At 40.6% G+C, this 15,473-nt stretch overlaps 1 protein-coding gene across 1 annotated transcript in view; it reads left to right on the forward strand.

Moving 5' to 3' along the window:
* The first annotated feature begins 1,030 nt into the window (after positions 1 to 1,030).
* Positions 1,031 to 15,473, forward strand: part of FAAH2 (fatty acid amide hydrolase 2) — a 42,166-nt gene continuing 27,723 nt past the window's right edge. Inside the window, exons 1-4 of the mRNA XM_072626861.1 lie at positions 1,031 to 1,288; positions 6,388 to 6,470; positions 7,125 to 7,261; positions 7,797 to 8,006. Coding sequence (XP_072482962.1) covers positions 1,091 to 1,288; positions 6,388 to 6,470; positions 7,125 to 7,261; positions 7,797 to 8,006 — 628 coding nt within the window. The 5' untranslated portion in view covers positions 1,031 to 1,090. The remainder of the gene's footprint in view (positions 1,289 to 6,387; positions 6,471 to 7,124; positions 7,262 to 7,796; positions 8,007 to 15,473) is intronic.

Raw genomic sequence — 15,473 nt, forward strand, 5'->3', positions numbered from 1 at the left:
ACAGCACTGATGTGAAAGTCAGAGCACCAGGGTGTTAATCTTGATTATTACTTAGAGTACAGTGGATAAAGTGTTGGGCCTGGAGTTGGAAGACCTGAGTTCAAATCCTTCTTAGCTATGTGACCCTTAGTGACCAGGTCATTTAACCTCTTTGCTTCCTCTATTTCTTCATATATAAAATGAGGATGGTAACAGCCCCTACTTCCCAGGGTTGTCGTGAGGATCCGATGTGATGATAATCATAAAATTCTTAGCTCAGTGCCTGGCACATAGTAGGCACTATATAAATGTTGTCTATTATTGGTAGACATAGTAATATTCTACTCCCTCTCCTGGATGACTGTTGTGCAGCAGGGGCTTGCATAGAAAAATGAAGCCATAGGCTATGCCGTGCAGTTACCCAAGATGGAAAGGTCATAGTGGAAAGTTTTGACAAAAGGTGACCCGCTGGAGAAGGGAATGGCCAATCAATCCAGTATCTCTGTCAAGAAAATCCTAAATGGGGCCACAACGAGTTGGATATGAGTGAAACGACTAACAACAAGAAGGTAGGGGAAGGATTAGGTAAGTTCAGCTTGGTCAGAGGGAGGAAACAGGTAACAACAAGTAGAAGTTGCATAGATATAGGCTGACTCCCATCTGGAAAACCTTAGAATAAGGCAGGCTGAGGTGAGCAGGTTCCGAGGCTGTGGGTGGTTTTCAACTGGAGAAGGGGGTGAGCTTGGGCAGTGAATGAATGAATCAAATAGTCCTTCCTCTCAAGGAATGGCCACTCTATGGGAGTCCCCACATGTCCAGTGGTGATGTGCCTGGGCCTGTGTTAGGTACTAGGAGAGCAGGGAAGGAGGTCACACACTCCTCATGCCCAGGGAACCCACCCCTACACCACCTCCAGGCTAGGCAGGGGCAGAGCAATGCAAAGGATCTTCTTTGTGGAGTTTCCCAGCAGCCTGTGGCGTAAGAGGTGCCCGGCCCACGCCCGTCTGGCACTTGCCCCAGGGCGTCTCGGGGCATTGTGGGTAAGCGCTTTAAAAGTCTGGCGCTGGCGCGGGGTTGGCAGGCGGGGTGCAGCCGGGCTCCTGACAGCGCCATGGCACTGTCGCTCCCCAAGCGCGGCCTCATGCTGCTGATGCGCGCCATCGGCTTCCTCATCGGCCTCTTCGGCAGCGCAGCGCGGGCCCTCGACTCCCCGCGGCTCCACCGCTGCCCTCGCATCGCCCGGCCCACGAGCGAACCCCTGCTGCTGCTGTCGGGAGTACAGCTAGCTAAGCTCATTCGGCGGCGGAAGGTGAGAGGGGAGGGACCTGTGGGGGTCTGCGACGGGAGGCGCGCCGCAAGGCCTTCTGGGACTTGTAGTTCTAGGTCTGGCTCCTCAGCAAGCACTGAGCCAGGTCTCCTTTCCCTGCTCTAAGGGTCGCCTCCTTTTTTCCCGAGAAAACATGTTGAGCAACTCCCATCCTTCGGGCCTGAGGGCCGAAAGTGGCCGTACCAATCCCCTAGTGCTTCCTTTCCCTTAACAAAAGGGGAAACGAGGCCCAGAACAGCGCAAAAGTCCCCACAGAGGCTTAATGCGTGGCAGAGTTGGCACCAGAATCTAGATCCCAAGTCCAGGACCCACCTAACTCGAACATGCTTGAGTGTCCTAGATGATAATCTTATCTAGATTTCAATGATACATATAAAAATGTTGATGGAGAAACAAGGTACATCGTGTAATGGGCCTTGAATAAGAAACAGCTCTGGTACCAAAAGTGTAAGGATGCACTACACACCACTCCGAATTGGGAAAATCCACATTTTACCAAATTGTTAGGAAATGTGGACTTCAGAGGCAGCTCAGCAGCTCAGTGGATAGAGAGGTGGACTTAGAGGAGTAAGACCTAGGTTCCAATTGAGTGTCAGACATGTACAAGCTGTTTGATTGTGTTCATATAATCCCTGGGTTTGTTTTGGCAGGTAGACTCCTAGATATTTTATAGTGTCTACCGTAGCTTTAAATAGGTTTCTCTTTCTATCCCCTGCAGCTGGGCTTTGTTAGTAATAATGCACTAGCTGTGTGACCCTGGGCAAGTCACTTCACCTCTGTTTGCTTTAATCCACTGGAGAAGGAATTGGCAAATCACTCCGATATCTTTGCCAAGAAAACCACATGGATGGCATTTGGTGATATGATCCATAAAGAGCTGGACATGACTGAATGACAAAATGTCAATATAATGATTTTATTAAAATCATTGGCCTTAGAGTTGCAAACGTCAGCCTCGGGCCCCTTCCCCCCCCCCCCCAAAAAAAAAAATCAAAACCCTTCATTTTTGGAAAGGAGAAAACCAAGGTCCACAGGTCTTGCTGGGAAGTGAGCAGCAGGGTCAGGATTCCTTTCCTTTCTGTATGGGACAGTTATCCTAGGTTCCATTCTTTTAGCACCCAGCTTTCCTGATAATGTCTGAGGAAGTTGGTTGAATCCCATTTCAGTTCCATGTTTGCTAAGGAAATTGTATGAGGACTTTGAAAGAAAAGAAGGACAATTACTGACTTGCAAATGATCAAAAGCTGGTTCCTCTCTGGTAAATCTCTACGATCAGCTCCCACAGCAGTCTCAGGGAGGGTCTCAGGGAGTATGTATGTATGTTTGGCAGATGTCAAGGGGAGGAGAGAGAAGCAGTTTCCCTTTGTTTTCTCTCCTTAGATGAGTTGGGATGGCAATTCTTTGTCATTTGTGGTGAAAAAAAGTAGTGGGATGCAATTGCAGTTTCTGGGCATATCAGTTCTAGGAGCAAACAGAACAAAAAACATATAGACTTTGTCCCTTCCTTCCAATATATCAAAACAAAATATGGCACAAAAGTTGAGAAAAATTAATAGATCCGGGAGACTTTCTTGAGGAAAAAGGGGCATTTTCTTGTTGTATTCCTAGTACCTGAAAGAGTGCCTTTCACTTGTCAGGCACTTAACATTGTGGAATTGAATGAACTAACATGAACACAATACTATAACGCTGCCACTGCTGCTGGGAGCTGTCCAGTCTCTTGGCATTACCAGTGTTTTATAGACAATTCATTTCCTCCTCTCCCAAATAATGGGATTAAACTACACAGTCTCTGACCCCCTTTTCAGCTCTGTGATTCAGTGACCCAACTTCATCCTTCGTTACTTTACTTTTGGGATCTTCTTGTGAGCACAACCTTCCTGTTCGAATCTCTCAAGTAACCCTAGTTCCCTTCTTGGTTTCAACATTAATGGTATATTTTTTGGCTCATTTTGTGTTGATGCACTTTCAGATCATCAGCATCAACCCTATCAGCAGGGAGACAATTTAATCTCCCTGGTGAGGTAGGCATGTAGAGGTGGCTGAACCTGCCCAGTCTACCATGATTTTGGGGGGTTCCATCATTAAGGGTAGTTCTTCCCTAACCTTAGGGGTCTTAATGTTTTCCTGACTTTGGACAAAGATGCCAATATCTATATTACTTAAATGACATAGAAGTGTTAGTTCTTATTATCAACAAGAGCCCGTAGCTTTCTGTTCATTGAATATACTCTAAAGCAAAGGTCTTTTAGGGTGTCCTGGGCCCCTTTGGTGGTCCATCTGATGAAGTCAAGGGAGACTTTCTCAGAATCACCTTTATAAATACGTAAAATACACATGATGACAAAGGAAACCAACTATATTGAAGCACAGTTATCAAAATAAAAAAAAAAGCAATAGACAGAGCAATGAAACTTGGATATAATTAATGATTTTATTAAAATCATTGGCCCTAGAGTTGGAATGGACCCCCTGAACCCCCTCATTTTAGGAAACGAGAAAACCAAGGTCCACAGATCTGGCATAAGATCTCACCAGAAGTAAGCAGGGTCAGGATTCCTTTCCTTTCTCTATGTGCCAGTTACCCTATGTTCCATTCTTCTAGTACCCAGTTCTCCCAGGTAGGAACATAAGTGGATATGCATAGCATATCAATATCAATAGCAAAGCAGGAAGCAGACCCTGTCTTTCAGCTTTCCTGGTTAGAGAGCTGTAGTTGAATGCTTGAAGTACATCACATTCCTTAGAGAAAGTCTAAAGACTATTTTGTTGACATTTGAGGGATTTTGAGGCCACATTTAATCCCTTCACTGGCTCTTTCCAGTCTTCAGTATTTGAAATTCTCCTCCTCCATTTCACTCCCAAACTTCTTGAATGAGTGAGCTATGTATTCGTCCTGCTTCTATTTGATTTCCAACAGTCCTTTGAGACCCAACTTCTCCCTTCACTACTGTTCTGATACTGCCTTTTGATACTTTGATAATACTTCTCTGAGTAGTATCCTTTTTGTTTTCATCCCCTAAACACAACATTCCTCAACATTCATTCTTTGTCTTTCTCCTCCTCCTTCTATTCTCTCTGTACTATCATTTTGTTAAGGTCTTCTATTTCCTGAGCCCATTTTAAGTTCCCTTTGGAAGCAGAGGCCTTGACTTCCTCTGACAGTATGCCTTGTTCTTCCTCATCCAAAAGGATGGGGGGAGACACCTGTTCCCCAAGAAAGTAACCTTCTATGGTCTTATTTTTTTTCCCCTTTTTTGGGCATTTTCCCAGTCAGTTACTTGACTTCTGAGTTTCCTATGCACAATCACCTAACCTCCAGTTCCTCCTAGCCAGTGCTTGGGGGCTGAGATTCAAATGAGCTGCTCCCAAGCCTTAGGGGTTTGCGGCAGGGGCAGGGCTGCTATTCAGTGTGATATTAAGTTCTGCTGCTCAGGTAGGGGCAGGGCTGCCACACAGGGCTCAGTTCCCTCAGGGGGTTTACAAGGAGATCTTCAACAATGGATGTGGGCTACTGCCTGCTTTGGGAGCCCTTGTTCACTACTGCCTCTGCTGCTGCCTCCTGAGGGGACCTGAGTTATGGGGACACCCCGCTCCCCTCTCGGCCAGCCAAAAAGACCCTCTCACTGACCTTTGGTGCCTGTGGGTTGAGGGATCTGCGCTGCCACTGGAGATTCTATCCCTGAAGCCTGCTCAGATCTGCTCCTCTTGGTGCCATGTGACCAAGGCAGGGCTGGGCTCTGCTCCTGGGTCCAGTGGGCAGCAGACCTTTCCCGTTGGTTTTTCAGTTCTCTCTGGAACAGAAAGCTCCTCCGCTCCATTGTTCTGTGGCTGCTGTTGTTCTAGAATTTGTTGAGAGTTCTTCTTTACAGGTATTTTATAGGCTGTGGGGTAAGAGCTAAGCATATGTGTATCCTTCTACTTGGCTCCTCCTACTATCATTTTTTAAATTAAATATTCCTTGAGCCCCTACCATGTGCCAGGCATCATGCTGAATATCACTTCCTGGCATCACTGAGAGAGCTGACTGGAGTTGGGCATGTGCTGGTCAGCAGCATAGTGGGGACCTTCAGCTGTGAGAGTGATTGTGATCAGCTGTTTCCTGATGACACACAGAGAGAGACATCTGCCCGAAATCCATTCTGGAGTACACATGACTTTATTTACTTCTTTGTCATCAGCTTCTTGTCCTTCTCTACAGAAGCTATTGACCAGCCTTCTGACTGGTTTCCCTGCCTCCCCATCTCTACGCTCTCTACTCTATCCTACACATTACTACAGTGTGAATCTTCTCAAATCCCAATTCCTCCATCTTGTCATCCTCCTACCTATTAAAGGACTCCAGAATATAGGTCAGATCCCCACCAAATGCTGACCAACTACCAGGTTTGAGGCAGGAAAGTCAACCTACCTGAGCAGCAAAGGGATAAACAGGAGGCAATGCATGCTGGGAAGCTCACCACCTATATCATCTCTCCCCTCAAGTCCCAAAGGCAATATCCTAGAACTCCTGGAAAGATCAGTGCTCCCTACTGACCCTGCTTCCTAGCTCAGCTGTGGAAGCCCTCACCCAGGGAATCACTTTCTGTGGAGATGGTAGATCAAGTCTTTCACTGTTACATATGGGTGTGGCTTTATCACTGGAAATGACATTCAGGATAACACCTTACCATCTGCTTACTGGACCTTTGCAAAATCTACTGCATGTGTTGTCTTTCCCACTAGAGTGTGAGCTCCTTGAGAGCAGGGAACTATCTCTGGTTTTGTTTTTTTTTTTTATTTGTACCCCAGGGCTAGGTTTTTAAATCATTTTTACCACCATACAAGTGGCTTCCTCCATCTGTAATAATCTTTTTCTCCCATCTTGGTTTATCTCCCTACTCTATGTTATAACAATTTGGGTCCTTTAGAACAAGAGCTATGTCTTAATCCTTTTTGTATCCTTGCCTATGCCTATTCTGCCTTGCTCAAGGTAGATGCGCCATCAATACTCATTAATGGAATCATTGATTGAAGCCTTTGCAAATGTGCGATGCTACTTGCTTCTTAACGTGGGTTTTGCTTTTATTTTTATTTTGCAGGTGAAATGTATAGATGTCATTAACACATATATTGACCGAATAAAGGAAGTGAACCCAATGATCAATGCAATTGTCAAGGATAGGTGAGTCAGAGTCCCAGGACAGGCCCTGATGACAGATACTCATAAGCATACATGAGCTTGCTGCAGGTGAGAGGGAATCATAGTTCTTTTCAAAGTTTGTCATCTGTTTTAGTGAAAATGACTAGGAAACAAAATTCTCATCTTTGTGTCCCTTGGGGAAAAGGCTGGTGCTTGTGGAATTCTAGATGCTTTGGTCTCATCATCCAAGACGGCTCCCTTTTGATCAGCTGTCTTCACCGGCAGCACAGCAAACAACTAGAAAAAATACTTTGGCAAGCAGTAGGAGGTAATCGAGCTTGCCCATCTTGGACTCCTTTCCACTGAACAATCGTTATATTCCTGTTTGGACTATTTGTCTTTCTGTGACTGAAGTTCTAAGTGACCTAAGGTCATTTCGTGATTAAAAATCAAATTGTTTCTCACAAGAGTAGAGTACTTGCACTCCTATATTGAAGACATATAAACTGAGATACTGAAAAGCCCTAATCCCATGTATTTGATAGGGACTTTTCCTTTGGCTATCGCATGAAATAATGGCTTCATTGGAGTAGCAGAGTATAGTTCAGATACTCACAACAGATGCACTTTTGCCTACCAGTTTCTGTATTTTTATGCTTTTCTTTTAAATGAGAGGGTTTTCTTTTTCCTCCCCAGATTTGAGGAGGCTCAGCAAGAAGCTTTAGCAGTAGATAAAAGGCTGTCAGAAGAACAAGAAGATGAAGCAACACTAGAAAAGAAATGGCCCTTCTTGGGGGTCCCTTTGACTGTTAAGGAAGCCTTTGAGTTGCATGGTAACCTTATTTTTCTCAAGGGATATTTGGATGAAACTTACAGGTGACAGAGATTTCCCCGATCCTCTAAGCAGAAAGGACAAACATTTATTAAGTGCCTACTATGTTCTGGGTATTGACGCTAGCTGAATGGCATAAAAGGCAATCTGTGTGGGTGGGTAAGGACTAGGAATTGGGGGAATCAAGACAGGCTTCCTGTAGGAGTTAACTTTAAAGGAGCTAGAGTGAAGTGGATATACACTCCAGTTCTGGAGACCGGTATGTGCAGAGTGTGGAGATCAGTGTGGAGATGGTCAATGCATTGACATGTACAAGGAAAAACCATGTTTGTAGTTGCCCATTCACTTAACTGCTTGAGTTCCATTAGACTTCCGAGTTTATTTATTTATTTTTTAATCAGACTGCTTCGTTTCAGGGCATGAGTCAAGTGATCATTAGATCAGCATAAGGCTGCTTTGGTTTTTTTCATATTTGACTACCTAGAATCCAAGAATCCAAGAATCAAAGCTGATTTGTCCTATCTTTGTCCTTCTAGGAATGCCCAATTCTTCAGGCCTGGTGAATCGCCGGAATGTTATCTCCAAATCAGATGCTGCAGTAGTGGCATTGCTAAAGCAAGCTGGTGCTATTCCCCTTGGAGTGACCAATTGCAGTGAGCTTTGCATGTGGTATGAGTCCAGCAACAATGTTTATGGCAGAACCAACAACCCATATGATGTGCAGTGCATTGTAGGTGGTAGTTCAGGTGAGTTACCATGTTTGAGTTAGCAGGCAGCAAGTAGTGCATTAAGACTACAAAGGGAATACGCACTGATCAAGTGCCAGATATGCCAGGCAAAAGACAATCCCTGCCCTCAAAGATCTTGTAATCTAGTGGAGCTGACAAATGGTTCTGTTTGCCTAATTGATCTGACTTATAAGCTAGGAGAAAAAGACATGGTTACTTGAGGAAAATCTTTTCAACACAAATGTAAACGAGATCCATTCAAGATGGTTATTTTTTCTCACAAAGACTTTCTAGCTTTAGGATAAGATTCAGTCACTAAGTATTTATTAGCTACCTATTGTGTATATAACACTGTGGTTTCCTCTATTTAAAAAAAGTTGTCTTTATGTTTTATTTTTACACTGCTTTCCTCTCTAATTTTATTCTGACTTTAGCAAACACAAAAAGAACATTTCTTATACAAAGTAAAATAGAAAGAGAATCATTTGTGAAAACTTGAATCTCTATTATATAGTTTGCTTCTAAAATATATATAATAAATTAGCCATGTTACTTTTTTACCTTTTAATTTTTTTTCAGTTAATAGGCATTTGTTTTCTCTCCCTCCCAACTCACCCCCACTGAAAAAGAAATAAAAGAAACACTATTTATAACAGATGAGCATAATAAGGTAAAACAAGTTCCCACATTGTTCATATCAAAACATCTCATTCTCCATCTTGATGCCATCACTAAATAATAATAATGATAATAGTAGCTAACATTTATATAGCATTTACTGTGAGCTGGATATTGTGCTAAACACGTTACCAATATTATCTCATTTGTTACTCATGGCAGCTCAGGGAGGGAGGTGCTATCATCATCACCCTCATTTTAAAGTTTCCTAACTGAAGAAAATCCTTGAAGTGATTTGCTCAGAATTACACAGCCAGCAAGAATCTGAGGTTGAATTTGAACTCAGGTGTTTTTGACTCCAGGCCCAGCACTCTGTGCACTGTGATGCCCCAGAGCTGCCTCATTATTTCTCCGTTAGGAGGTAGGCAGTATTCTTGATCATGAATCCAAGGGAATCCTGACAAGTCATTGCATCAGTCGGAGTTTTTGTCCAGGCCATGTAACAATATTTTTTAAAGAAAAAAAAATTAAAATCAGCAAACCAAATCTACCTAAAGAAAAAGTCTGAAATATATGCCATGTTCCACTCCTGTGGCCCTTTCACCTCTGCGAAGGAGTGGGGTAGAAGTATCATTTTGTATCCCTTCTTTGGGGCTACACTTCTTCTTTGTAATTGTGCAACATTTGCTTTTGATTGGTTTGTGATTTTTGTCCTTTTCATTTACATTGTGTAGTTATTGAGATTGTTTTCTTGACTCTGATGACTTCCAACTGCACCAGTTCATGTGGATCTTCTCTGTATGTTTCACGCACATCGTTTCTTATAACACAGTCTTATTACATTCGTGTGCCACAATGTGTTTAGACATTTGATGGGCACCTACTTTTTTTTCCGATTCTTTGCTAATACAAAAAGCACTGCTATAAAGGTTTTGGTGTGTATGGAGACTTTCTCCTTATCAATAATCAACTTCGAGTAAATGTCTAGTAATAAAATCTCTGAGTCAAAGAATAAGGACATTTTAGTCACTTTATTTGCACAATTCCAAATTATTTTCCAAAATGGTTGTAAAATTGCACAGCTCCATCCACGATATACCAGTGTGCCTCTCTTCCCACAATCCTTCCAACACTGACTATTCCCATCTTTTGTCATCTTTGCCAGTTTGCAGGGTATAGGTAAAACCTCAGAGTTGTTTTGATTTGCGATTCTTCTCTTGAGAACTGTTCCTTCATGTCCTTTGACTACTTATATGTTGAAGACTAGCTTTTGTTTACATGTATATATATGTGTGTGTCTTTATATTTATTTATATGTTTTGAGTGACAGACCCTTATCCTTGATAAATTGGATACAAACCTATTTCCTCATTCTACCACTTTCTTTCTAAACCTAGATGCATTAATTTTGTTTGTGCAGAAGCTTTTCTTTTTTTTTTCAGAAGCTTTTCAAGTTCACATAATCAAAATGATCTATTTTATCTTTTGAAAAGTTCTTAAGTCTTTCAAAGTTCTTACCCATTCTAAAGAAGCCAGAGAAGACTTGTATAAACTGATAAAGAGTGAAATGAACAGAACTATAACAGTAAAATTGAAAGACATAAGAATAATTGATGTTAACTGATTAATGCAGTAACCATTTCTTATGGCACAGTAATATTCCATTACATTCACATACCACAGTTTGTTCAGTCATTTCCCAATTGGTGGGGGCCTCTTTAGTTTCCAGTTCTTTGCCACTATGAAAAGAACTGCCATAAGTACTTTGGTATACATAGGCCTTTTTCCTCTTTAATTTTTCTCTTTGGAGTATAGGCCTAGTAGTAGTATCATTAAGTCAAAGGCTATGCACAATTTACTAGCTTTGGAGGAAAAATTCCAATTTGTTTGCTAGAATGAGTTCACAAGGTCACTGCTCCCCACAAAGTGTAGCAATGTAACTGTTTTCTTTCCACACTTTTAACATTTATCACTTTCCTTATATGTCAACTTTGCCATGGGTATGATGTAGAATCTCAAATTCATTTGCTACTTTCAAGGTGACCCTGCCCTACCTGTATTGCTTTTTGAACACGCTTCTGCTCTCTTCTCTGCATTCTAAAAAGGCTTCAATGACCGCTTTTCATCTATCTATTCATTCATTCATTCATTTATTTATGTATGAATAGTCCACTTTTCCCGCACAATACTCCTTCCCCTAAAATAAAAAAAAAAGAAAAAGAAAACCACCGTCCTTGTAACGGATAAACATTGTCAAGGAAAAAAATCTACACATTTACTACATGCAGAAATGTATGGTTTGGTCATTAAATGGGTAGCATTATTTTCTCATCAGTATGGTTGATCATTTCATTGATCAGAGTTCTAGTACTGTTTAAAATTGTTTATCTTTACAATGATGTTATGTCTGTATGGATTGTCCTCCTGGTTCTGCTCACTTCACATGTATCAGTTCATATAAGACTTCTCAGGTTTCTGTGAAATCATCTTCTTCATCATTTCTTATAGCACAATGGTATTCCATTACATTCATATACCACAACTTGTTCAGTCATTCCCCAATTGATGGACATCCCCTCAGTTTCCAATTCTTTGCCACCACAAAAAGAGCTGCTATAAATATTTTTGTGCATATAGGTCTTCTTTCTTTTTGTTTTTTTTATCTCTTTTGGGATACAGATCTTGTAGTGGTATTGCTAGGCCAAAGGGTACGCATAGTTTGATAGTCCTTTGTGCATAGTTCCAAATTGCTCTACATAATGGTTGAATCAGTTCACAACTTTGCTAACAGTACATTAATGTCTCATTTTTCCTGCATTACCTCCAACATTTGTCATTTTCCTTTTCTGTCCTATTAGCCAATCTGATAGATATGATGTAGTACCTCAGAATTGTTTTAATTTGCATCCCTCCAATCAATAGTGAGTTACAGTATTTGTTTATATGGCTATAGATAACTTTGATTACTTCACCTGAAAACTGATCATATCTTTTGATCATTTATCAATTTGGGAACGGCTCTTATTTTTATAAATTTGACTCAGTTCTCTATATGTTTAAGGAATGAGGCTTTTATCAGAGAAACTTGCTTCAAAATTGTTTCCCCATTTACTATTGCTAACTATATTTCCCTCTATTCCAATTCCCCTTCCCCCATTTATTCTATTCTCTCTCTCCTTTCATCCTGTCCCTCCTCAAAAGTGTTTTGTTTCTGACTAACCCCTCCCCCAGTCTACCCTTCTATCACCTTTCCTTCTCTTATGTTCTTCCCCTCCTGTCCTTTAGGATAAGATAGATTTCTATACCCAGTTGAGTGTGTACCCTGTCTGAGCCAATTCTGATGAGAGTAAGGTTCCCTCATTCTCCCTCATGTCCCCCCTTCTTCCCCTCCACTGTAAAAGCTTTTTCTTGCCTCTTTTATGTGAGATAATTATTCTCTTCTACCTTTCCCTTTCTCTTTTTCCCAGTACATTCCTCTCTCACCCTTTAATTTTAATTTTTAGATACCATCCCTTCATATTCAACTTATACCTGTGCCCTCTATCTATACTCTTTCTAACTACCCTAATGATGAGGAAGGTCTTATGCAAGCATCATCTTTCCATGTGGGAATATAAACAATTTAACCTTATTAAGTCCCTTATGATTCCCTTTCTTGTTTCCTTTTTTAATGCTTTTCTTGAGTCTTGCATTTGCAAGTCAAATTTTCTATTCAACTCTCGTCTTTTCATCAAGAGTGCTTGAAAGTCCTCTATCTCATTGAATGTGCATTTTCCCCCCTAAAGTTTTGCTGGGTAGGTGATTTTTGGTTGTAATCCTAGCTCCTTTGCCCTCCAGAATATCATATTCCAAGCCCTCTGATCCTTTCATGTAGAAGCTACTAAATCTTGTATTATCCTGACTGTGGCTCTATGATTTTTTTTATTTTTTTTTCTTTCTGACTGCTTTCAATATTTTTTCCTTGACTTGAGAACTCTGGAATTTGGCTATAATATTCCTGATGGTTTGCATTTTAGGATCTCTTTTACAAGGTGAACAGTGGATTCTTTTGATTTCTATTTTACCCTTGGATTCTAGAATATCAGAACAGTTTTCCTTGATAATTTCTTGAAAGATGATATCTAGGCTCTTTTTGTGATCATGGATTTCAAGTAGTCTAATAATTTTTGTAATTCCTTTTCCATTTGTCCAATTGTCCTTTTAAATTCTTCTGTGATTTTTTTTTCATATTTTTAAAGTCACTGGCCAGTTTTTCTTCTATTTCTCTAATTTGGCTTTTAAAATCCTTTCTGAGCTCTTCCAAGAAGGCTCTTTGTGCTTCAGACCAGTTCATATTCCCTTCTGAAGTTTCAGATGGAAGTACAGTCTCAATGCTGACCTCTTTAGTAGTTGTGTTTTGGTCCTTGTCCCCATAGAAAAATTCTATGGTCTTTTCTTTTCTGCTTTCTTCTTACTCATGATAATCAACCTTTTCCTGACTTTTAAAGTAGATCTCTGTGTCTGGGGCACAGGGGGCTCTGTCCCACAGTTCTTGTGCCTAAAACTTGAGGCTTTGTGTGTTGTAGCCTCTAGTTCTTTCAACTAGAAGCTAAAATGCTGCAGCTTACTTGGTGCTGAGCTGGTTGGTGTTGGAAAGCAGAGGCCAGGTAAGGTCTTTTTGGATTTCCCCACAGTTACCCTGGAGCTAGCTGTGTTAAGTGTGGGAGAGGGGTGGTCTGGCCACAGAAGGTCTCTTCTGCTGAGCTAGAGCACAGGCAAGCTCAGCAGTTGGTGATCCCATCTGTGCTAGTGTCTTCCCAATTCCCCTGGGGTGCTGAGTCATGCCTGGGGTCCTGGTGTTGGCGGTTGTGGGCTTCACCCCCACTGGGGCTCAGGATCTTCTCCTGGTTTGCTTAGGTGGGGCTGTCTGGGACAGCTCTCATCCTGCACAGATCCCCTTCAGCTACAGCAAGAGGGACCCTCCTTAGTGATTTTCCTAGCCTCATGGGTCTAAGAGACTGTTTACCCCTTCTGCTGCTCCCACTGTTCCAGGGTTTTTCCTGGGGGGATATTCTATGGGCTTGTCAAGGTTAACAAGGGGAGGGAGATAGCAATTGCCAATCACTCCACCATCTAGTCTAATAATATTTTGGGGGGAGAAGAGTTATTTTATTTTCAGTTTTGTTTCAAATTCATATATGTATAAAAAGTATTTCACAAAAGTTGATTAAACACCAAATTTATTTGGACACCTGTTCTTAAGATATTTTTACTTTGAGGGAAGTTTAAATGCAATCAATATGCCAATCAGTTTTATAAAGAAAACTGTCAACATGGAGGAAGCTGCCATTTTTTTTGTATAGACATTTTCTTAGACAAGTTACTGTTTTAAAATCCTAATTTTTTCCCCCTTTATTCATTGTTAGGTTGCTATTTGGAATTTTTTAAAAATCAATGCTCATATGGATCCTAACTGCATAATCTTAAAAAAATAACAGCACCTGCATTTCTTTAAAAAGTCCATCATTTTGTAAATAGTCTTTAGTTTGAAGCATTGATGGGAAAAAGCCAAAGGAAGTATCTTGTTTTCTTTTTTGAGAAGGAACCCTTTGGTAAAAGATCGTCATTCAATTAAAATCATCTTCTTGTTGACCCTTTTAAAATTTTTCTTTTTTTTATTTTTTGAAAAAATAGTTAGGCCTGTTTTAATAGCATTCTTATTCAACATCCCTTGGTGTTCAGAATAAGCGCACTACTGAGTCTTAGCAACTTTCACACTTCTGCTTATTTCCTTATAGCCCTAATTTAAAAGTCTCTTGCAATACAGTTTAGAACTCAATCTAACATGTATGTACACTGGCAAGCAACTTAGGGCAAGTATACTGCTTCCTTAAAAAAATATATTTTGATCCCTTTAAAACCAGACCATGTCTTAGTTCAGTCCATAGTCTGCCTTACATTCAGCAATTTTGTATTAAAAATACTCTTTTCAAAGAATAGGTCAGCAAAAATTTACATATGTTATAAGATTTACATTTATTTACATGGCTCTCTCTTTTCTAGGTCATTTACAACCTTACCCTACTTTGAAATTCTCAGAAAATTCTATTTGAGGCCAGACCAATTTTGTCAGTCTTTTTTCAATGCCTTGATGCATTTTGAAAACTGTTCAAAAGATGCCAAATATTGAATAAAGATTATAATATCTTTAAGAAGCTTTTTGGTACATTCTCCTGAGAAAAAAATAATCCTTTTGTCTGTCCCTATGTGTGTACCTAAGGGCATGCCCCTATGTAGTTCCTAACCACAAAGCAACTGAGAAAGAATGAGTATTCCTAGAAAATCAGGCATATCTCCTTTACAAAAGTCAGTTATCTCCAGAGGATGAGGCAGGTAATAGAGCAATGTTCTCTGCCCTACTCAATCTCAACCCTTCTTCTGTATGCCATCATCAACCACTAGTCCCTTTGATTTCAGTACCACCTTGTGGACTAGCATCCCTTTCCATATGCAGCCTTAAACATTAATCCAACCTTAATTCATTCATTGACAAGGAAGGATTCCTATCATACATCATTATTCAAGAAAGCTCATATATGATTTGGCAGTACAGTTTCCTATTCCATTACAAATGGCTGGTATTCAACCAGTTCTTTATCCCAGCCAAAGTGAAATAGAAATTGTTTTAGCTTGTTTTCTAGAAATAACAAGTCTATTGTTGTCTCACAATAAATGTGCACTGAACTACAGTTTTTGCCTAGAAACATGATACAAAAATTTATTTCCCTAATTAAGAAAAGCCCATGAATCTATACCATAAATCCCCCTTTACAATTTAAACCATGATTTCAAGTTCAAAACTTGGAAGAGCTGCTATTCAAAAGAACA

The sequence above is a fragment of the Notamacropus eugenii genome, chromosome X (genome assembly GCF_028372415.1).
Source record: "Notamacropus eugenii isolate mMacEug1 chromosome X, mMacEug1.pri_v2, whole genome shotgun sequence".
Taxonomy (NCBI): Eukaryota; Metazoa; Chordata; class Mammalia; order Diprotodontia; family Macropodidae; genus Notamacropus; species Notamacropus eugenii.